This window comes from Staurois parvus, unplaced genomic scaffold, assembly GCF_062004578.1.
Source record: "Staurois parvus isolate SC_StPar_1 unplaced genomic scaffold, SC_StPar_1.0 ptg000019l, whole genome shotgun sequence".
Taxonomy (NCBI): domain Eukaryota; kingdom Metazoa; phylum Chordata; class Amphibia; order Anura; family Ranidae; genus Staurois; species Staurois parvus.
The window spans coordinates 12111670-12136085 of record NW_028317815.1 but is presented as its reverse complement, the minus strand read 5'-3'; the positions used below and the strand labels follow the sequence as shown (position 1 = coordinate 12136085).

The 24416-nt window shown below is 41.8% G+C and overlaps 1 protein-coding gene across 1 annotated transcript in view; it reads left to right on the top strand.

Moving 5' to 3' along the window:
• TRMU (tRNA mitochondrial 2-thiouridylase) overlaps window positions 1–22967 on the top strand; it is a 33859-nt gene extending 10892 nt beyond the window's left edge. The window contains 8 exon segments of the mRNA XM_089684869.1: window positions 415–587; window positions 763–816; window positions 902–968; window positions 10033–10133; window positions 11050–11194; window positions 18647–18729; window positions 22382–22513; window positions 22515–22967. Coding sequence (XP_089540995.1) covers window positions 415–587; window positions 763–816; window positions 902–968; window positions 10033–10133; window positions 11050–11194; window positions 18647–18729; window positions 22382–22513; window positions 22515–22541 — 782 coding nt within the window. The 3' untranslated portion in view covers window positions 22542–22967.
• Window positions 22968–24416: the final 1449 nt, after the last annotated feature.

The window sequence follows — 24416 nt, the reverse complement described above, 5'->3', positions numbered from 1 at the left end:
AATTGCTTCTGATATCTGTTTTGCAATTTATGCTGTTTAATGGCCAACTCCACCCAGAATTGATATCTATCTGCATTTGTTCACTTATAGGATTAATCAACTTGTGGCTTTTAATAACTCTCTTCAGTGGTGAAGTCTGGCAGTGTTGCTCCTCCACAAAATCACTGAATTATAGTGAATGTCACTATGAGGGGAGTACAGTCAGTTGGAAGGGGCACCATTGTTTTGTTTTCCAGTGCATGTAATTAGGCAGAACAAAAATTTCTTGTGGGGGAACCTTACCATTAGAGCTTTCAACAGATAAATATACTAGAAATAAAACCGCATGAGATATAAGTTGCCATCGGTCATGCTGTATGTGGGTTCTAATTTTTGGTGGATTTGGACTTTATTTTTGCTTCTGTTATGCAACAGATGTGAAACTTCTCCAGGCTGCTGACCAATTCAAAGACCAGACTTTCTTCCTTAGTCAGATACCACAGTATGCACTGAGGAAAACCTTATTTCCACTGGGAGGATTGACAAAAGACTTTGTAAAGAAAATTGCCACAGAAGCTGGATTTCATCATGTGTTAAAGAGAAAAGAGGCAAGAACTTTTATTGTGTGTGTGGGTGTTTTTTTTTTTTTTTTTTTTTTTTTTTTTTTTTTTTTTTGTATTCATTTTAGTGAAAATGGCTTATGGAATAATGAGTGTTACGTTGTATGTGTACATTAGACTACCACCAACAAATAATATTATGTTCTATTTCTTTTTCATGTAGAGCATGGGAATATGCTTCATTGGTGAGAGAAACTTTCACAAATTCATTCTTGAGGTACATTTTCTTAAACACTATGGGGTTTAGGAAGATAATTTTGTGTCGCAATGTTCACTGCGTAATGTTTCATTTTTATTTGAAGTATTTAGAGCCACAGCCTGGGAACTTTGTTTCTATTGAAGATGGGAAAATTCTAGGAACACACAATGGTAAGCTGAGAATATTCATTTTGTTTTACTTATGTGACTTTTGATAGTTTGTTATAAAAACATAGTGATTATAGTATAACAGGAAAGCTATAGGCAAGGGCAAAGGTGTTTATATTCTGTATACTGTTTGCACATTATTGCTGCCCTTCCATCAATATATGACCTGCTTATGGATTAAATTTGTGTGCTTATACATGCAGTGATCTAATCAGCCAGCTATGTGGCAGAAGTGCAGTAATGCAGATGAAGGTCAGGAGCTTCTGTTAATGTTCACATTAAATACTGGACTGGGGAAAAATGTGAACTTGGCGTTGTCCATGACTTCTGTTTTTCAGGTTTACCCAACTTTGAACCTCCATTCTCCTCTATGGGGAGGCAGGTGTAAACAGACGTGTCCATTAACACCTGACTACATCCGATCTGCTAAATACAGATGAATGGGGATCTATTCCTCTTCTGTTTATGGGATGGCAGTCTGGTGTAAACGGACAGGCAGTCCATTTACATCCAACCACCCATAGAGGAGAGTGGACTGCACAAGCAGTGCGGACATGGACTTGTCATCTGCCTGCTCAGTGGGGATCAGCAGACAGATCCCCTGCTGAGCAAGTGGATTGCAGCCGAAGTCTGCCCTATGTGAAAGGACCTGAACACTCCTGTCTGCAAGAACAAAAAGCTAAGGCTAGAGTGGACACACAGGGGTTTATTTACTAAAGCTGGAGAGTCCAAAATCAGACTCCCTTCTGCATAGAAACCAATCCGCTTCTAACCTCAGCTTGTTCAATGAAGCTTTGGCAATGAAACCTGGAAGCTGATTGGTTTCTATGCAGAAGGGAGTCTGATTTTGGACTCTCCAGCTTTAGTAAATAAACCCCATAGGCTCATCAGAATTGGGCAGTTGAAGGCTGAAAAAATGTAGCCTGGTATGCTGAACAAAGATGTAGAGTCAGTTTCCAGATCTGAATCCAATAGAATATTTTGGAATGTGGTAGAACGGAAGAGATTTACAGCTTCCTAATGCAATCATGGCATGTACTAAAATCGCAAAGAAATATTTGTGGTATGCGGAATCTATGCAGCAAAGAATTGAGACTGTTTTTAGAAAAAAGATGACTCTACCTAGTATTACTATGGTTTACCAAATAAATTGCTTGGTGAGCATATTCATGCATATCAGTCCTTGAGGCCTGAAACCAGTTGTGGCATGGATTAGATCTGTGATTAAATTGCATTATCCAAGAGAGCTTTTGTCCTTGTCCCTCATTGAAATTCTTTGCTTCAGATGGAATTCACACTGGACCCTTTTTCTGCATCCCTAAACACCTGCCTGCATTTCAGTGTAGTTTACAAGGGCATATTATAACTGCAGAAAACTGGGTACAATGTTGGACTCTATAGGAAGGGTCTTTTCTGTGCATTTTATGTAATCTCAACCTTTTTGAAGCACAGTTCACACTTTAATTTTAGGGTTTCTTCATATTGACAGCCAAGGGAGGGGGGATAAATGCTTGGCAGTGACCCCTGTCTTTATTTATTTATTTTTTTGGGCACCCTACCACCCACCTAAAGAAGGGAATGCAGCCACTCAAAACTGTACATGTTAAGAAGCATGTCACATTTGGCATGCAGTACTGCCACCAAACGCAATACTTTTAAGTGTATGAGACCATGCCCAACTGCTCTGTAACCACATGTAATGTATGTAGTTGCAACACTGTGTGGCATTTACAGATTTAAAATAGGTGGTGAGAAGGCAACATACTGCCTCCTCACCACCTGTCAAACTCCCCTGAAATGCGATCTGCTTTTCAAATGGGCAGCAAGGGCTGCCTCGGCATGAATGAGCTGTTAATGTAAAATTGCTTATCAACACACCATAATGTAGTCTGCCAGACTTTTTTTGCCCAAGCAATGGGTCTCAATGAAAATGTCATTGTGTTTTGCCTGCACAGTAAAATTAGAAAAATGTATTTAAAATGTTATGCAAACCAGACTTTATTATCCTGATCTAATACAGACAGTTATACAACTTAGTTAGTTTGCTTGACCACAGAAGATTTGTAAATGTCTTTTGAGTATATAAATACAGTGGGGGATGTTTACGAAGACTGGTGAGTGCAAAATCGGGTGCAAAGAATCCAGTCTGCTTCCAGGCTTTATTGTCAAAGCTTAATTGAACAAGCTGGAGTTAGAAGCTGATTGGCTACCATGCACAGCTGCACTAGATTCTGAGTGCTCCAGTTTTAATAAATCTTCCCGACTATATCAATGTATTTGTATATTCTGATAACAACTGGGGCAGAAAAACTGCATTTAGTATTTGCCAAAGAAACTAGGTAATCTTTACTTGTAAATTCACAAGGTACCTGTCTGGATGCCTTTTTTGTAGTTCTTTTCCTATAGAGAGCTACAAAAGTACCTGTGATACTAATTGCTATACACAGGGTATACAGGTATGTAATCGATGACTTCTTTGATGGGTTACACCCTAAACCATTGCACCCAAAATTATCCTGGCATCGAGGAACCGTGTGTGTGTGTGTGTGTGTGTGTGTGTGTTTAAACTTATCCACTATTTATTGTGCCTTCACATGGAGATTCTTAAAACATCCCTGGGAATCGCCTGACTTCAGCTTCTCTCTCTGCTTAGACACCTTCCCCACAAATCCCACCATGGCTTTTACAGGCCAATTGCATCTGTAGTCTCTATTTTACAGTTGGATGACTCCTAACCCCAACAATGCTTTAGATCAGGAGTCTCCAAACTTTCTAGACAAAGGGCCAGTTTACTGTACTTCAGATTCTAGGAAGGGCCGGACTGTGGCCATTGGGAGTAGAAAAGGTCTCCATTTCAGTGGGGGGAAAAAACAATGCCCCATCATTGGGAGGAATTGGGCCCCATTGTTGGTGTCATTGGGAACAATTGGGCTCCATTGTTGTGTCATTGGGAGGCATTGTGTCCCATCATTGGTGTGAGTGGAGGGAAGTATGCCCCATTGTTGGTATCAGTGGATGAAATCGTGCCCCAAGGGTCGGCTAACGACAAGCAAAGGGCCACATCTGGCCCTCTGGCCACAGATTGTAGACCACTGCTTTAGATGGTTCAGACCTAAATCTCACACACACACACTTTCATAGCTATCAGAACACTCCAGGCCACACTTGGGTATCCAATAAATATACAGTACATACGGTGCACAGCATAAATGAGTACACCCCCAACAGATTTGTCAGAAAACCCTTTCATAATCAACATTTTCTTTGGGACACTATACTACAATGCCTATAAATGCGGCCCATTGATTGCAAACAAGATTTGTTAATTTGCGCACACAAAGTATTTTTTCTAACTGAAAATTTTGTCTTACAATGTCCAGGGACTTTGTTCCCCTTGGAACAGAAATGGGGTCACTTTTGGCAGGAACTGCGCCACTTGTCTCTGGATATTTTATTTCTACAAGAGACGCACTTCACTGCTAGTTCCATTCCCTGCCTTCCCCTCCACTCTCTTGACCAGTGGTATCAGTGTCTTCCCCATTTCTAAAGCAAGAGGGGTATCTATTGCAATTCGAAAATCCTGCCCCTTCTCCCTACATTCTGTGCTGACAGATCCGGAGGGCTGCTTTCTCTTTCTCAAAGGCTTGATCCATGACCACAAATATACTTTTGCCACTATTTATGCCCCAAAACTCCTGTACTGTCAATTTCCTTTCTGCCACCATTAGGCAGTTGACTTTCAAAGAAGGTATACTTTATGTTGGGGGGTGATTTTTAATATTGCCATGGACCCCAATCTGGACACCTCCTCTGGTAAGATTTCTCTTTTCTTCCGAGTGCTCAAACATGTCAAAAAGTTAATGCAAGACTTGCACCTGGTGGACGGTTGGAGCATATCGCATACTCGGGGCAAGGGCTATTGTTTATTATTCAAAGACATTTGACCGATATACTCTCGCCTTGATCTTTTTTTTTAAACCAATTTTATCTGAGTAATGTTATTTCTTCCTCCATAGCAGGGGTCTCCAAACGTTTCAAACAAAGGGCCGCTTTTACTGTTCTGAGTTTAGGGGCGCCGGATTGTAGCCAGTGGGGGTAGAAAATGTCTTTGGGCCCAGCATCAGTGAGAATATATTATGGCCTCAGGGTTTGGGGTCAGTAGGAGGAGTAGTGCCTCATCATTGGTATTAGTAGGAGAAATAGTACCCCATCATTGGCACTGTATCAGTGGAAGAAAAATGGTGCACCATTGTTTGTGTCAATGAGAGGAATGGTGCTTCAAATCATTGGAAGGAAGAATGTTCCAAGGGCTGGATAAGGGCTAGCAAAGGGCCAAATCTGGCCCTCGGACCACAGTTTGGAGACCCCTGCTTCATAGAATCCATTACAATCTTGGACCATTGCCCAGTGATGATTTCCTTTTGTCCCCCGACTATGAAGACTTAATAAAATTTAATTTTTAATATTTTGTTGAGAATCCTTTACTGGCAATTACTGCCTGAAGTCTGGAACCCATGGACATTACCAAAAACTAGGTTTCCTCCTTTCTGATGCTTTGCCAGGCTCTAACTGCAGCTGTCTTCAGTTCTTTGTGGGTCTTTCTGCCTTTTTTTTAGTTTTACCTTCAGCAAGTGAAATGCGTTCTCAATTGGGTTGAGATCAGGTGATTGACTTGGCCATTGCAGAATACTCCCCTTCTTTTCCTTCAAAAGCTCCTGGGTTGGTTTTGCAATGTGTTTTTGGATCATTGTCCATCTGTTCTGTGAAGCACCATCCTATCAACTTTGTTGCATTTGGCTGAATCTGGGCTGACCGTATATCTCTAAACACTGCAGAATTAATCCGGCTGCTTTTGTCACATCAATAAACACCAATGACCCAATGCCACTGGAAGCTATGCATGCCCATGCCATCACACTGCATCCACCATGTTTTACAGATGACGTTGTGCGCTTTGGATCATGAGCAGTTCCAAGCCTTCTCCACACTTCCCTTTTTTTTTTTTCTTTTTTTTTTTTTCTTCTTATTCTGGCACAGTTTAATCTTAGTTTCATCCGTCCAAAGAATGCTTTTCCAGAACTGGTCAGGCTTTTTTAGATGTTTTTTGGCAAAGTCTAATCTGGCTTTTATAGTCTTCAGGCTTATAAATGGTTTGCACTTTGTGGTGAACCCTCTGTATTTGCTCTCATGAAGTTTTCTCTTGATTGTAGACTTTGGCAATCATACGCCCACCTCCTGGAGAGTGTCCTTCACTTGTCTGGATGTTGTGAATGGGTTTTTATTTACCATAGAGAGGATCCTGCGATCATCCACCACTGTTGTCTTTCGTGGACGTCCATGCCTTTTTTTTTTTTTTGTTTTTTTTTTTTTTTAATTTGGCTGAGCTCACCAGTGTGTTCTTTCCCCAGAATGTAGCAAACTGTTGATTTGGCCACTCCTAATGTTGCTGCTATCTCTCTGATGGATTTGTTTGGTTTTTGAAGCCTTACAATGGCCTGTTTTACTTGGATGGACAGCTCCTTTAAACGCATGATGTAGGTTCACAGCTATATATTCCAAATGCAAATACCACACTTAGAATCAACTCCAGACCTTTTACCTGCTTAATTGATAAAATAACGAAGGAGTAGCCCACACCTGGCCATGAAACCACTTTTGATTCAATTGTCCAATTACTTTTGGTCCCTTGAAAAATACTCCTAAAGAGCTGTAATTCCTAAACCCTTCCTCCACTTTAGATGTACATACCCTCCAAATGAAATGAGTGTGCACGTTCAGCCCATATCCATTTTATATACCTATAGCTTGATTATGTTTTGGTAAATACCTGGAAAAAAAACTAAAATTGTGCCTGTGTCCAAATAATATATGGAACGAACTGTATTGGAATTTTGTTTAGCATGTCAAAAGGGATAAAAGTTCAAGCTATTGTATATTTAACCACTAGCCTACAGGGCACTTATTCCCCCTTCCTGCCCAGGCCAATTTCCAGCTTTCAGACCGAGCTTTATTTTGGTGGTATTTAATCAATTCTGGGTTTTTTATTTTTTCTTAAACCAAAAACCACTGAAATTTTTGAAAAGTTTCTTAGTTTTTGTTAACATTTAGTTAAGTGATTTCTCCTTCACTGATGTGCGCTAATGAGGCTGCACTGATGGGTGGCACTGATGAGGCACTGGTAGGTGGCACTGATGAGGCACTGGTAGGCGGCACTGATGGGCACTGAAAGGCGGCACTGATGGGCACTGAAAGGCAGCACTGACTGGCACTGTTAGGTGGCACTGATGGGCGGCATTGATGGGTGGCACTAAAAGGCTGCTCAGATGGGCACTGATATGTGGCATTGTGCACTGGTAGGCACTGATATGTGGCATTGATGAGCACTGACAGCTGGCACTGATGGACACTGACAGGTGGCACTGCTGGGGCTACACTGATCATCAGGGCATACTGATCATCCGTGCCCTGATGATCAGTGTACATGTCCCCTCTGAGGAATGCTGATTACCAGCTCTCCTCACGAGCTGCCAGCGTGACAGCTCGTGATGAGAGAAATGCCGATAACTGGCATTTCCCTGTATACATGCGATCGGCTGTGATTGGACACAGCTGATCGCATGACCAAGCCGACATCTTCGGCTCTTTCCGTGGATCGGTGATCCGCTGTGTCCGAGGGACACAGCGCACCGCCGATCACTGCGCTGCGCGCTCTCGGAGCCACACATGCGCGGTGAGAATGGGAAGACGTCATATGACGTCCTCCCAGAAAGAGAGAACTGCCTTGTGTCCGTCATTGGACTATATGGCGGGTGGGAGGTGGTTAAAATAAATAAATAAATAAACTTGTGAGCTCAGGCTGTGATGTAATTTTAACAGCTCAATGCTTTTGCATGAATATTTGCTTCACACTAAGATTATTGAATTTTGACTATCCTGGTGGAGTACTGACATGAATTACACCCACACTCTCGTGCACTGCTTGGACTCCAGCAGGCTACTTCTAAGGGTAGATTTTCAAGACTGCAAACAGAAGGCATAGGAGTGAAAGGAGTGCAGTGTGAACACCTTTTCACACACCATGAACACTGAATGCATCAGGTGACAGCTGTTCACCCTTGCCCATCTGTAACAACTGTCCACCTGTGATTGGCTAAAGCAACACTCCAGAACCAACTCTAGCAAGGACCTGGAATGTACGGTATAGGCAAATCCTGACTAAAATGACAGTAACCATTCTCTTACAGGGTCATTATTGGATTGAACTGCATAATATCTGAACTTCATGTTCTTTGTCCGGTTTAAAATATTATTGACTTTATCTTTCTCTCAAACAGCAGACATTCAGAATACAGTCTCCTATATTGTTTCCACTGAATGCTTTGCTTTGTCAAGTCCTCCAATAATCATTCTAATTGGTTCATAAAATGTAAATAATTGTGAAACCACATAAAGCAAAAAAGAGGGCCTTCACAAATGGAGAAAAAGTGGTTACTTGTAATGACTAGAATAGTGACTAGATTTGTAGAAAAAAAAGTATCTTTATTGAAATATATATTCTTGTATCAAAAAATATAAATTTAGTTAAAATATGCTGTGAAGTGCCAGCAGCATTGAATGAAAACATTAACTAGTGTTGTCTAAGCACATACTTTAAACCAAACAGATAAACAAGACAGACCGGAAAAAGTATCAAACGTCGGAATGCCCAAATTTAAACCTAGAAAGAATAACACCACTGCAAAAACTGCATGTTAATTAATCGTGGTAACATCTCCTATGCATGGATATTTTGGGAGAATTCAGTAATAACCACCACACTAGCAATGGACCATGGTCCCAACAATTCTAAATGGAAAAAGTTCCATAAATGAATTGGGAGAGTCCATCACTGGGTACATGAATGAGGAAGAGCTAAAAAATATTTGGTTACAAAGTAGTCAAATCTGTTAATGGAAATAACAAAACAAAGTAGTTAGTTCCTCCGTGTAAAAGACGGCTCATCCCCAAGAATTGGGCTGCGGAGATATCCTGTAATTGAAGATGCATAGTCTTTTTGGGAGTGAGAGTGGTGAAACATAACGACATATAGAAGTCTGAAGCTTGTTTGACAAGTAGTAGTGCGCAAAGCAGGAGCGATTTAGCATGTATAACAAGCAAGTAAATGGGTCACTCCATTGCAATGGTAAAGCGCAGCAAGCGTTGTTGGCAAGCTAAAAACAATGTCATTGCAGACAGCAAAATCAGTTGTTGTCCGTTAAAGTGTTACTAAACCCACAACAGTAAAATCGGTCTGTATTTGCAGTAAAGCATACTTGTTGTTATACTCGCTGTGTTAATCCCCTGCATTGTGTAAAAACACTGTTTGACCTTGACTTCTCTGATCCTCCCCTTCTTCCAGTGTCCCCCTCTTTATTTCCTGATAAGACATAGTGTGTGGAGTTGTTGTTGCACATGCTCAGTTTGGTGTATATTGCTAGAGAGGTTGGTTTTTTTGTGGTGGGTTTTTTTTTTTTTTTGGGAGAGTGCATGTAATCAGCACTCTCCAGACAGAGGTCAGGGGTCCTGCATCCTCCTACAGCAAAATGAAAATTTTCTCCTCCAAGCTTTAACCAGTGCTTAGCTGGACACTGATGGTAGTCACAAGACTGCTCTGATTGCTGATGAGAAAAGGTATTTAACAGTTTATATTTACTACAATAATTGCACTTTTATCTTCAGTGTACTGTGGGAAACCAGATATAGAGAATGCAGGGTCCTGGGTTTAGTAACCCCTTAAGGCAGATGTAAATATTATCACAATTGTAATTGCTATATAAAGCTTGCATAAGGTCAAGGGTGTCAAGCAGTGTGTTCACTGGCAGCTGTTTGTATATGTCACTTGTTAAAGCAAGACTGCATACTTTACCACCATCTGGAACCGCTATGGATCAAGGTTGATGTGTATGGTCTCATGACCACCATGTAGGGTTAGGCGGGAGCTAAACTGTTTGAACCAGGTTCCCTTTTTTTTCTGCATTTTATCTGCCTCCTTATAAGTGTTTTTTTTTTTTTCTTCTGTTGTGATTAGGATGGTTTCTCTTCACTTTGGGCCAAAGAGCAAGAATTGGTGGTTTGAAAGATGCTTGGTTTGTTGTTGATAAAGATGTGTCTAGTGCAGAAGTTTTTGTGGTAAGTGATTTTTGTTTTTTTTTGTTACACCCATGCTCAAAATACTTGTACAAAGCAGTCCCTGGGTTGTTTTCAAAGTAGATCATTATTGAGAGTGTTTATCCACTTTGCATGGTCAGGTGGAGATGAAGAAATTCATCCCTGCACTTTGTTTACAAGCTAGTAACAGTGCTCTGTGAATGTTTTTGTACCTTGGGTGGCAGCCCCTCATTTTCCAATGACAAGACATCATTTTAGGATCTAGTGTAAAATGAATATATAATACATTGTGCGTAATACACTATTCTAATAATGAAAAGGCTCGATGCACCACCACAATATGCATATTCGGTCCCCCTGGGCCTGCCCACATCTAGTATACGCAGTTAGGTCTACATCTATAGGAGTGCAAATGTTGAGAGGTGCAGTATGGCCTGTGCAATATAAAAAGTTGGTTTAGTTTTTGAGACCTTTGATGAGGACTCATTGGGTGGGGATTCTAGTATGTGTCCTTTTTGATCAGTTAGTGTGCCCAGGTCTTCCTTCCATTTTGTTCTGCAGGATGGCTTTCTAAGTATATTCAAAAAGTGATTTCTAAAGGGTTTTTTAAAAATATTTAAACAAGTCATACTTGCCTGCTCTGTGCAGTGATTTTGCACTGAGCAGCCCTGATCCTCCTCCTTCTGAGGTCATCCACCAGTGTACCACTTTTTCTGCTATCCAGCTCCTTATGCAGCTGAGAACAAAGTATGTGATCTTTTCATTTTTTTTTGCCTTACATTTCCATTTTAAACTGATTTGGGTTGTTTTTACAAGGTGAGGGTTTAAATTCGATAGATCACCCTAATTTTGTTTTCTTTTCTTTTTTGTTCTTTCTGAATCAGTCCGTAAAGCCTGAGATAAATGAGCTTTATTTTCTCTTTATTTTCCTGTAAAGGCTCCATGTACAGATCACCCAGCTTTGTACAGAGACCTCCTTCGAACTGATAGAGTTCATTGGATCTGTGAAGACCCTCCTGCAGAGTTGGTGAGGAACAAAATGATTTCATGTCACTTCAGATTTCAACACCAGATGGCGCTAGGTGAGTTCTAATACCAACAGTGTACTTTATTCTCCGGGAGCAGATAAAAGTAGTAGCTTAGGACTTGCATGAATATTTTGTCCAATGTGCACAGAAATCAAAGTTGTGCACGATGTACACTTGGTAACCCTTTTTTAAATGGTAATTTTTCCCCAAAATCAATGTGATTATAAAAGTGGTTTGTGCTGTGTCGAGTGTGATAAAAGCTTTGATATTACGAACATTGCCATCATGTAAGGAAGTAATTTCTGTGTTGCAATGCACTAAATTGCATATTTAATGGTAAGTTAATTCCAAATCTGCTATCTAGTATATTTTTACGGTGTGCCTTTTCTGTATACAGTTTTCTTAAGCAAATTGTATTTTGTGAATTTGTTGCAGCTTTTTAGCTTTTTCCTTACTACCAATAATGGCACTTCTGCTGACAGTGCCTGTCCAATAGTACCAGTGATGTTGGCTAGTTATTTGCTTAACCCATTTGCTGCAGGAGCCGCCTTCTTCTTCTTCTTCTTCTTTTTCTTTTTCTTCTTTTTCTTTTTCTTTTTCTTCTTTTTCTTTTTCTTCTTTTTCTTTTTCTTCTTCTTCTTTTTCTTCTTTTTCTTCTTTTTCTTCTTTTTCTTCTTTTTCTTCTTTTTCTTCTTTTTCTTCTTTTTCTTCTTTTTCTTCTTTTTCTTCTTCTTCCTGACATGCCCCCTATGTGATACTTTGGGTAGGTGACACGTTCTCTTTAATGAGACCTCATGGGTCTATTAGACCCCTAGTCTCGGCCCTACCCCAGTCAGAGCCACTGAGGTTTGACAGCTCTAAATCCAGGAGCGTTCAGAGGTGAGCACTTCTGGGTTCACTCCACAGAGGAGAGGTTGGTGACTATTTTTCAACAATTCTGCTCTGCTGGCCATCCAAGTAATTTCCACTGGTTCTGGGCTCCCAGAAGCTGCAGGAGAGCCCTTGCCATCACAAGGTAGATTCTCTCCCACACACCACACACCACACACACACACACACACACACACTTTTTAAAGGAACACTTTGAAAACATCAGATCTCAATGGGGAAAAATATCATGCTGGATATATTTACTGATATGAACTGGGTTTTGTGTTAGGAACGTGAGGATTCTCCATCGTTTGAATTCAGTCCTCCCCTTTTTTTTTTCCCCCCCTTTCTGAAATTTCATTGCAGCAACTCAGAATGGTGCTGAGTAGTTTGTATGGCCCCCACGTGCTTGTATGCATGTCTGACAACATCGGGGGCATGCTCCCTAATGAGATGGATGGTGTCCTGGGATATTTCCTCCCAGATCTGGACCATTGCATCCCAGACTTTCCAGGAGCTCAGTGATGCCACCTGGAGTCATCAGATGGACTGAAACATGATATCCCAGAGGGGTCAGTCTATGGTATCCATGCCTTCCTCTTCCAGGAACTGCCTGCATACTCTCGCCATGAGGCTGGGCATTGTCGTGCACCAGGAGGAACCCAGGGCCCACTGCACCCGCGTAGGGGCTGACAGTGGGTCCAAGGATTTCATCCCAATACCTAATGGCAGTCAGGGTGCCATTGTCTACCCTGTAGAGGTCTGTGTGCGTCCATGTCTACCCTGTAGAGGTCTGTGTGCGTCCATCCATGGATATGCCTTCCCAGACCATCACTGACCCACCATCAAAACAGTCATGGTGAACGATGTTACAGGCAACATAACGTTCTCCACTGCTTCTCCAGACCATTTCACGTCTGTCACATGTGCTCAGGGTGAACCTGCTCTTATCTGTGAAAAGCACAGGGTGCCAGTGGCAGACCTGCCAATCAAGCTCTATGGTGCCGGGCAGTGAACACAGGGCATACTGGAGGACGTCGGGCCGCCCTCAGGAAGCCTATTCCTGATTGGTCAGAGACATTCACACCAGTGGCCTGCTGAAGATCAGTTTGTAGGGCTCTGGCAGTGCTCATCCTGTTCTTCCTTGTACATAAGGGGGAGATACCGGTCCTGCTGATGGGTTAAGGACCTTCTATGGTCCTGTCCAGCTCTCCTAGAGTAACTGCCGGTCTCCTGGAATCTCCTCCGTGCTCTTGAGACTGCTGTGAAACACCGCAAACCTTCTGGCAATGGCATGTATTGATGTGCCATCTTGGAAGAGTTGGACTGCCTGTGCAACCTCTGTAGGGTCCAGGTATCGCCTCATGCTACCAATAGTGACAGTGACCCTAGCCAAATGCAGAACGAATGACTGAAAAACAGTTAGAAAATTTGAGTAGGGGGAAAAGAGTGGCCTCCACCTGTAAAACCATTCCTGTTTTGGGGATTGTCTGATTGTTGCCCATCTAGTGCACCTGGTGTTAATTTTGTGTGGGGGGGGGGGGGGGACACCCCTCCAAATCATTTGGATTCAGGTTTATAAAGTTAGGCACCGAGACATGCAGACTGCTTCTACAAACATTTTGTGAAAGAATGGGTCGCTCTCAGGAGCTCAGTGAATTCAAGTGTGTTATTGTGATAGGTTGCCACTTGTGCAGTAAGTCCACCCGTGAAATTTCCTAGCTACTAAAAATCCCATGGCCAGCTGTTTAATGGTATTCTAACAATGTGGAAGAAACTTGGAACAGCAGCAACTTGGCTATGAAGTTGTAGGCCATGTGAAATGACAGAGCAGGGTCAGCGTATGCTGTAGTGCACAGTGCTCAGAAGTCGCCAACTGTCTGCAGAGTCAATAGCTAAAGACCTCCAAACTTTGTCTGGCCTTCAGAATAGCACAACTGTAGTGCATAGAGAGCTTCATGGAATGGGTTTCCATTGCCGAGCAGCTGCATCCAGGCCTTACATCACCAAGTATAATGCAAAGCGGCGGATGCAGTGGTGTAAAGCATGCCGCCACTGGACTCTAGAGCAGTGGAAATGAGTTCTCTAGAGTGATGAATTGTGCTTCTCTGTCTGGCAATCTGATGGATGTGTCTGGGTTTGGCGGTTGCCAGGAGAATGGTACTTGCCTGACTGCATTGTGTAAAGTTTGGAGGGGGGATTATGGTGTGGGGTTTTTTTTTTTTTTTCTTTTTTTTTCAGGGGTTGGGCCTGGCAAGTCAGTTCCAGTGAAGGAAACGCTTAAGGTGTCAGCATACCAAGACAGTTTGGGCAATTTCATGCTACCAGCTTTGTGGGAACAGTTTGGGGATGGCCCCTTCCTGTTTCAACATGACTGCAAACCAAAGCAAGGTCCATAAAGACATGGATGAGCGAGTTTGTGGTGGAGGAACTTGACTGGCCTGCACAGAGTCCTGACCTCAACCTGATAGAACACCTTAGGGATGAATTAGAGTGGAGACTGTGAGCCAGGCCTTCTCAACCGACATCAGTGCCTGACCTCACAAATGCACTACTGGAAGAATGGTTAAACATTCCCATAGACACAATCCTAAACATTGTGGACAGCCTTCCCAGAAGAGTTATAGCTGCAAAGGGTGGGCCAACTCAATATTGAACCCTACGAACTAAGACTGGGATGCCTAGTTTATGGTTCTTTTTCTGGGTGCCTGACTTGCAGCATGCATTTGGGAATCATGGATATGTGATTCAAAAAAACACACCAAAAATGTAACTGCTCTGTGGGTTTTTTTTTTTTTTATTGTTTTTGCCACATTTCTCATTCATTTCAATGGGCAGCTATGTGTTTTGGTGCAATTTTGAAAACCATACCAAAGATGTACCATGCAGGACTTGGAGGGATACACAGGATTTAAAGGAATTTGTATTTTTGCTGCATTTTTTACCAAGGTAAAAAAATGCATCCGGGTGAAAGCCGCCTTCGAATTCAAAAAACCTTAGATCATTTCTAACAATTTGTTGCCATAAAAAGGTGTAGTTCGCCTTGGTACCAGGTCTTGTTTGCTCCTATAGCTGTGTGCTTACTTTTTATGTATGGTCTGAATAAATTTATTTAAAATTTTGGTTAAGTATGTGCAGAAATATTTCCTTTTTTGGTTTTTGTTAAACAAGTTTTATCTGTCCCTGGACATAAGTTGGTGATCAGGCCAAATAAACCTAACTTGTGCATGAAAGACTTGTAAAGGGCACTTACTCCATCCAGTAAAGCTGGAACTTAACTCTTCAATGATAATATGAACACTAGACTATCCGCTAAATTTCTTTTGTATCCATCCTACCTGACGTAGGTACCCTGTACATACATTTTATTTATAGCTCTTTGTGAAGAGTCATTTTGTTTCTGAACTTGTTGAAATCACAGTCCAATGTGCATGTAATAGGCATACCTATTCTATCTACCAATTATTCCTGTCACAGGAGATCCTGTGTAAATTTGTTTGACATGTCTGTGTTATTTTAGAAGCATTTAGAAAGTGTGTACAGCACTCTATAGGACCTCCTTCCTTCCTTTTTTTTTTTTTATTTTTTATTTTTTCTTAATTCCATATAATGTAGCAAGAGCGCTCTGTAATCCCCAAGAAATGCACTGCTTGTCACATCTTGTTGGAATTATGTCTGACTATTTTCTTTCCAATGGTTACATTGTTCAGATCTGGAGAAGTATAATTGCCATGGGCATGATAATGAATTTAAGGCATAATTTACATTTTAAGCGGAGGTGGAAACTGCTTGGCATTTGGTTTAACACTAGCCTTCACACAAGTAACCGATCAAAATGTTTAAATATGCTCCAAACGGTGCTTTCATTAGGAATGTGAATAGAAATCGTACATTAGAGAAATATAGTAGCTATTACTTCAGATGAGAAGACAATTATGGCTGTTAGGATTGCCCAATGCTGTGTTAATGTAAGGATCTGAGTCACTAATGCAGAAAAAGTATGCTTGTTCTGCCTTCACTGGCTGCATACTTATTCCAGGCAAAGGGGGGGATTAAGGTAGAATGGGGTCCTAGCTGGAGTAGGAACTTTGCCCACTTTTTTTGAGTCACAGTGATAAGGATTGCAGGAGACACGAGATGCTGTGTCATTTGTATGGTCTGTACTGGAATAGCCCCATTAGACACCAACTGCCTACAAGTGCCGGTAGGTTCACAACTTTGACCAATTTCGTTATCCCCGTGGCTTACTGCAGGAGCATGAATATTGTACCTGGGACCCTGGACATCTATGGGTTGGCTTGTGGACAATCTGGCTCAAAGTTGGTGATTCAGAAAGTATTGGCACCAGGCAACTAGCATTTTCAGCAGTTAGGAATGCATATTTCTCTCATGACACATTTCCTTTAGTTTTAGCTGTAAAATACTTGCTTTTCTTGAAGAAAGTGGTATTTTTTTCCTCCATCAAGTAGCTGGTTACGTGATCATTGCATAGTCCGGTATGTAAAATTCAGTCGCCTACAGTGGATATAAAAAGTCTACACACCCCTGTTAAAATGTCAGGTTTTTGTGATGTAAAAAAATGCCACAAAGATATAAATAAATTCAGAATTTTTTCACCTTTATTGTGACCTATAAACTGTACAACTCAATTGAACAACAAACAGAAATCTTTTAGGTGGAGGGAAGTAAAAATAAAAAAAATAAAATATGGTTGCATAAGTGTGCACACCCTTAAACTAATACTTTGTTGAAGCACCTTTTTGATTTTATTCCAGCACTCAGTCATTTTGGGTATGAGTCTATCAGCATGGCACATCTTGACTTGGGAATATTTGCCCACTCTTCCTCGCAAAAACACTCCAAATCTGTCAGATTGCGAGGGCATCTCCTGTGCACAGCCCTCTTCAGATCACCCCACAGATTTTTGATCAGATTCCGGTCTGGGCTGTGGCTGGGTCATTCCAAAACTTTAATCTTCTTCTGGTGAAGCCATTCCTTTGTTGATTTGGATGTATGCTTTGGGTCGTTGTCATGCTGAAAGATGAAGTTCCTTCTTCATGTTCTGCTTTCTAGCAGAAGCCTGAAGGTTTTGTGCCAATATTGACTGGTATTTGAAACTGTTCATAATTCCCTCTTTCTTGACTAAGGCCCCAGTTCCAGCTGAGGAAAAACCGCCCCAAAGCATGCTGCTGCCACCACCATGCTTCACTGTGTGTATGGTGTTCTTTTGGTGATGTGCAGTGTTTGTTTTTTTGCACCAAATATATCTTTGGGAATTATGGTCTGATGAAACCAAGGTTTAACTCTTTGGCCTAACACATTTTCCCCACATGCTTTTGGGAGACTTCAGATGTGTTTTTGCTGGACTTGGGTGTTTTTCTTCGTAAGTAAAGGCTTCTGTCTTTCTACTCTACCCCATAGCCCAGACATATGAAGAATACGGGAGATTGTTGTCACATGTACCACACAGCCAGTATTTGCCAGGTATTCCTGCAGATCCTTTAATGTTGATGTAGGGCTCTTGGCAGCCTCCCAGACCAGTTTTTTCTTGTCTTTTCATAAATTTTGGAGGGATGTCCAGTTCTTGGTAATGCCACTGTTGTGCCATATTTTCTCCACTTGATGACTGTCTTCACTGTGTTCCATGGTATATCTAATGCCTTTTGGAAATTCTTTTGTCACCTTCTCCTGACACCTTTTTAACAATGAGATCCCTCTGATGCTTTGGAAGTTCTCTACGGACCATGGCTTTTGCTGTAGGATGAGACTAAGAAAATGTCAGGAAAGACCTACTAGAACAGCTGAACTTTACTTGGGGTTAATCGCAGGCACTTTAAATGATGGCAGGTGTGTACTGACTCCTGCCACTTATGCAACCACCCAAAATTATTTGTCTTATTTTATTTATTTTTTACATCACAGAAATCTGACATTTTAACAGGGGTGTTGTAGACTTCTTTTTATATTCACTGTATAGTAACCAATCAAAGTTTAAAGTAATTTTGGGATGTATTCTACTCTGTTGCTGTAGGTCGCTGCACTTTAACTGATCTCTTTATTAAATGAGGTGGGAAAAGAAGAATTGCTAAATTGGAACTAAAGGACAAAATATGCGAACAGGCAATTTTATTGCAGAAGTGATATGCAAGGTCTCCTGCAAAAAAAAAAAAAAACCTGCCTATTCGTAATCTGCAGAATATCCACTGAGCTGTGCAGGTTTAATGACTCCCCACCAGCCAATCAAGACTGCCAAAGAGCGGCACCTGGAGTAAGCTGAGGAGAAGATGCCGGTGAGGGCCCTTGTGGGCATTAGACCATTGTCAGCCCGCTTGGCAACATTACACCCTAAATAATGGGTGTTACATGGTCTTAAAGTTTCAAAATGAAAATTTTATGGTACTAAAGTGTGGAAAAAAAATGGGGACAAATAGATTGCAAAATATTTATCCCACCTTGAGGGAAACGTCCTTCTCAGCTTCCCTCATTTAGAAACAAATTACAGTTTCTGATTTTGGTTGATAAACATTTTGTGCCGCTAAAGCGGTAGACAATTTGGTGGAATTATGTGAAATATTTAACAAAGTTGTAAAAACAAATGTTTTCTTATTCTGTAACACACATTTTTCTATGTTTCAGAACCTTGTGTATTAACACTAAACCAGGATGGCACAGTTTGGGTATCCTTAGAAAAGCGATTAAGAGCCCTGACACCAGGCCAGGTGAGTACAGACGTCTGCACTAAGATGCAGGTAAAAATGTAGGCATCCTCTGCAATAGGAATGACATTTTGGTGGGATGCTACGTAAGGGTTGCAGACAGTGCAGCTTTGCTCATTAGAACTCTGCAAGTACATCAGCTGCTTATATTGAACAAAAACACTTCCACTCAGGAATCAGTATTTCAAGTACATAGTAGAACATAACCGCTTTTTCGTAAGAAGTGAGTGGGACTCTAATACAAAGTTAGCTAAAATTCTTGCAACTTGGATCACCCAGAGGTGTGTGGGTTGTTTGTTTTTTTTTTTTTTTTTTTTTTTTTTTTTTTTTCCTAGTAATGGCAGCAATTGGCAAATGTTATAGTGGGACTGCGGCGGCGGGCATACTGACACTGGGGAAAACTGACTTGGTGTCACTGACATCCCCAGTGACACCAGTACAGTGATCAGTGCTAAAAAAAAGCACTGACAATGTACTAATGGCACTGGGCATGAAGGGGTTAACGTGGGCGATCAAAGGGTTAGCTGTGTGCAGTTTCTACAATATGTTGCTGTGTGTTTGTGCTTCACTGTAAGCACACTGCTTTGCATGGCTGCATGATATGCGAAGCAGTGTGCCGGAGCTGAAGGGACTCGGTGATAGCTGCGGCCACGAATGGCACCCCCTACCCGGAAATGCAAAATCATGTGTGTGTATACACGTGATGTTTGCGCACAGCTGCCGCCCTGTAGCAATATTTCTGCTATGGGGCGGAGCTGAACCAGTTGAGGTATAATTCGGGTGTTTTTTTATTTGTGTGTGTGTGTGTGTGTGTGTACTAGCGCTTTACATGCATTGTATACTTGTCCTTTACTCCATTGATACTTTTTTGTTTTAAAAGCTATGTTTTGTAATCCTTTATCAAGGGACATCACATCAGTAGAATCAGGAATACTGGATTACATTGCTGCCTTTTGAGGAATTGGACACTGGTAATCCAAAAAGGCCAATAGCCAGCCATGTAGAACACCACCTACTCCCATGATGCTCCAGTTTTTTTTCTGGTATCATAGGAGGATTGATATCACCCCTTTAGCAAGGAGGCCATTCCTGATCATCTGTATGCTCTCTCAATAGGCCAGTTTACCACCCTGCTTTTCATAGATCTTCTTTTGAACCTATCAGAGAGATCCTTTTTATCTGCTGTAACTCGTAAGGTTGCGATTACCTCTGCTAGGTGCGTAATCTGAGTGGGCAGCCTTGTCTTGCAAAGAACATTTCCTTATCCTTGACAAAGTTACACTTGTTTTGAGACCCAGAACCTCCTTTTCTTCCTAGAGTGGTCTCTACTTGCCACAATCTGTCTTCGGCGTGCAAGTGTGGTCCTAAGGGACTCTCCACTCTTCTAGTTAATGATTGCATTGCTCTCACACTTTTGCAGCCCTCCTGGGACTATGGATATCCCCTCATATGCAGCACTAGAGAACAAAGCCTAGCGCATTACCATAATACATTGTTGAATAAAAAACGTTCTTATACTCCCAAACACTACTTCTTCTGACGCTGAACATGATGGGTTTTCCCTTTTTGAAATGCATAAACCTTATCAGATGCAAAAGGGGTCTTCCAAGATGGTCCAATTTTTTTTTAATTTTTTTTTCCCTTCCCCATCACATATAGCGGCTGCCAGCACTATATGAACTGTATGTAGCTGAGGCTTCAGCCAATAAAAGTCACGCTGCTCGGCCTTTAGCAGGAAGCTTTGCCTTTTATGAATGCATACAAGATTTCTGAGGCAAAGCTGGTGATGACATCCACCTGCTTCTCTGCCACAGCCAATCAACAGAAACCTTTGTATTCATTCCAAAATTACAAAGTTTCCTGTGATTGGCTGAACAGTGCTCTTCCGTACTCTGTTTTTATTCCTCGAAAGGAAGGGCCACTCCGGAAATGTGTACTCTATGTAACTAGGGCTACGTACAGTGCCGAGAGCTGCAGCATGTTAGTGAATGAAATTGTTTGGACCACCTTGGTATAAATGAACAATTTTAAAGTTCACTATAAAGTGGCTGTAAGCTCTACACAACCTCCGTGTATTTCACAAATTTTATTTTTTTCAAGGGTTGTTGGTGTTGTGTTGAACTGCTTTGGGGGGGTCCCAGTGTTACTGATTCTATTGACCCTGCGTGCCTTGTTGGATGATTAGGCAAACAGGACTTTGAACACCAAGAAAAATATTTTTTGGTTGAAAAGGACACTGGTGTGTAAATACCTGCTCTGCCTGTCCCTCACTCCCTCACTGTGGTTCCTTCCACTGGTTCATATGTCATTCCAGGATGTATGTGTTGATGGGAGGAATTGCAGTGAGCGATGAGGTGAGCAAGTATTCCTCCCATGCAGCCAATCAAATGCTTGCAGAGGACTGTGAATAGGTAACTGGTAACTTTTCAATAAATGAGCCACTGGAAAGGTGTGCAGTCTTCTTTTAGTAGGTATGTTGTATATACAAGTGACCCTCTACTGACAGGCTCCCTTTTTAAAGAGACACTGATAACTTGCCCATGCAGATCAAAGTGGCAGTGTGTCTGCAAAGGGCATCCCCTGACCCCAATAACCACACCGTATTTGTGCTCCCTTGAAGCTGAGATCAGCTGTGTTGGTGATCTCACTCCTCCCCAGTATTGTTGGTGACCTCACTCCTCCGAAGTGTTGTAACAGTGCTCAGGCATAGTGACTGGCTGCAAGGCCCCAGCACTATTACAAGGGAGCAGGTCACATGCCCTCTCCTATACCTGGAAGTGCCACGTATGCTTGTGGTGCGTGTGTATAAAAGGTCTGGGATGCCCTTGGCAGGAACACTGTCACTTTGCTTTGCATGGGTATTTGTACATACATTGTCATGATTGGATGAACAAAAGAGGACCGCTCTGGCATCATTTCCTGTGTTGAAAGATAAGAAAAAATGTAGTGTGTGTATGGGGTTTTTTCTTTTCTTCCCCCTCCTTATGGCTTTAGTTTATGGCAGTGGTGGTCAAGCTTTCTTGACACAGGGGGCTGCAAGTGCGGTCCCTTAAATCAAAAAAGGGCCACACAGCACATGCATTGAATGTAATGCTGTAGAAAGCTCTCAGACATGCAACAGGAGACAATCGAAGTCTATGGGCATGCTAGAAGTGATGGTCAAACTACAAACATGCTATAGGAGGTGTTTGTGGGTGTTTTTTTTTTTTTTATTTTTTGTTTTGTTTTTTTCCCTTCAGCCTGTATAAGCAGCTCTGTTAGCCTATTTGTCCATGCACATTTGGGCGTTTACGGGCATATATACAGTGTTTTCAAGCTGAGAAGCCCCAAAACATTGCAAGTATGTTTGTTTTTTGAGAGGGCTTTTCAGACAAAAAAACACCTGACGTGCATAAACGTGGTGTTTAGGAGCGTTCTGCATTTTTGTGTACATTGATTATAGTGAAAAATGGCATTCTGGCATCTTTTCAGCTGCCTAATGTGCATGGACCCTTAGAGACAACAATGTAGAAGAGTGCCAGATTTGTACAGGACTTTCACAATTTTAGGGGTTTGTTCAAATTATCATGAAGTCATCTTTCAGTATTTTAAAAGCTTTTGTTTACATTGCAAGTTTTCCATTTTATAACTCCTGTTTATGTTGCTTACGTGCCAGTTTGCGGTCTTCTACAAAGGGGAAGAATGCCTTGGAAGTGGGAAGATTCTGAGACTGGGACCTTCATTGTACACCTTACAACAGGGCCAAGAGATAATGAAATCTGCGGCAGCAAACGTGTCAACAGAGACTTTTTAAAGATCTGGATCCACTAACCTGACTGCTGCAGTTTTCCCAGCAAATTGAAAGGGTTTAGTGAAATGTGAGCCAGAAAATGATGGCGGAACGAAAGCACACTGTCTCTAGCTTAATTAAGGGACAAGTTCTGACTGGCATCCTACCTCTGAGGCCTTTTTATAACAATTATCAATTGTTTTCTACAGACAATATGTGAATCTTTATTTTGAAGAGAATCACAAGGAATATTTTTACTACCCGTGTGTTTTTGTTTTTTTTTTTTACTTGAACAAACTGCAAAGGTCAGGGCATTTAGTGCAATAGAAATGTGATTTTACAATATTGACCATGTCTGTGTCTTACTGTGATTTTAATTTATTATATATATTTTTTAGCATTCAGATTGTTTATTGATTAAAGGGACTGTTTGCTGAACTTGGTAAACAAAATGAATCTGCATTCACTTAAATCGGCCAATTATGTGTTTTTGTTTTTTTTTTTTATTTTAACCCAACAATATATTGGGTATTCAAGAGTGAAAGGAGGTTTGCAAAACGAATGATGGTAAATATAGTAAAATAAGGCAAACTCATGCCTTTACTACTTTTGGCAAATTAACCCCAATGTGTTTCACAGTATAAATACAGTGGGGGCAAGGGGGTTCACACACTCACAGTATCTGACAAGTCAGATGGAAGCGATCTGGTGGCTGGGCAAGTGCTTGATCGCTTCCAAACACCATTGGTAAAGGCTGCACACCCGCCCCTGCCATGTTTCTTGGGCTTTGCCCTTTGAGGATTCAAGGATCAGATGGACTGTAGGTCTGAGATGCTGTTGCATAGAGCCTGGGAGGCCAACGCAACTGCTATGGCCCCAGCCTTGGCATCTGCTTGCATCGCTAGGAATACTGATGCTTGGATGCATAGAGTAATTGATCATGTCTCTTGGGGTACCAAAAAAAGGGGGAAGCCCAGACAGATGACCTGTTAGTCTCCGGAAGTGGTCAGTAAGGCAGTCACCTACTTGGCTATCCTGACCATCTCTACCGCAGAATCTGCTAAGACGGCACAGCTTATCAACTCCGCCTGGAGGGCGGTGTGGGTTCAGACCTGGGAGGGGGGCGATCAGACGTCAAGAGCCCAACTCTCCTGTCTGCCTTTTGTGGGTTTCTTGCTGTTTGTAACAGGGCTGGACCAGGTGCTATCAAGGTCTGCCAAAAAGGGGAAAAAATTCCCCGCCAAGGATAAGGGGAAGAAGTTTTTTTTTTCGAGCCCCCCTTAATCATAGGCAGCAAAGACTTAGGAAGGTCTCTCCCAATAAATGGGCCAATAAGGGGAGACAGGGAGCTTCTTCCCTTTTTTTTTTTTTTTTTTTTTTTTTTTTTTTTGTGTGTGCTGACTTATCCCCCCAGAGACAGAACAGAGGCAGAGGGGCTCTTGGGAGGGATTAGGGATTTTGCAGATCAGGAGGTAATTGTTCGCATGCCAACGGACCAGCTTTTTTGGGATTTTATTCCCACATCTTCGTGCTCCCAAAGCCTTCGGGAAAATTTTAGTTTGTTCAGCCTTCTTAGGTTTATGATCAGTTTTGCCTGCGGTAAAAGAAGGTTCCGTATGGAAAGAATCTACAGTTTTATAGAAACATCTGCTCAAAGGGGTCTTTTTATGGCCACTGTGTATCTCAGAGACACCTACTTTCACATTCTCATTGCCCCAGAATCCCAAGCCTTCTTACATTTTGCCATCTTCACGGAATAGGGGATCAGTTACTGGCAGTTCCAAGCCCTCCCTTTTTGGGCTAGTGGCCAGTCTGAGAACATTCACTAAGGTCTTGGCTGCCTGAAGGTGCAAATAGGCTACTTCCTCAATTTCCCTCATCCCTTACCTAGACTATCTGATCTATGGCAGGGGTATCAAAC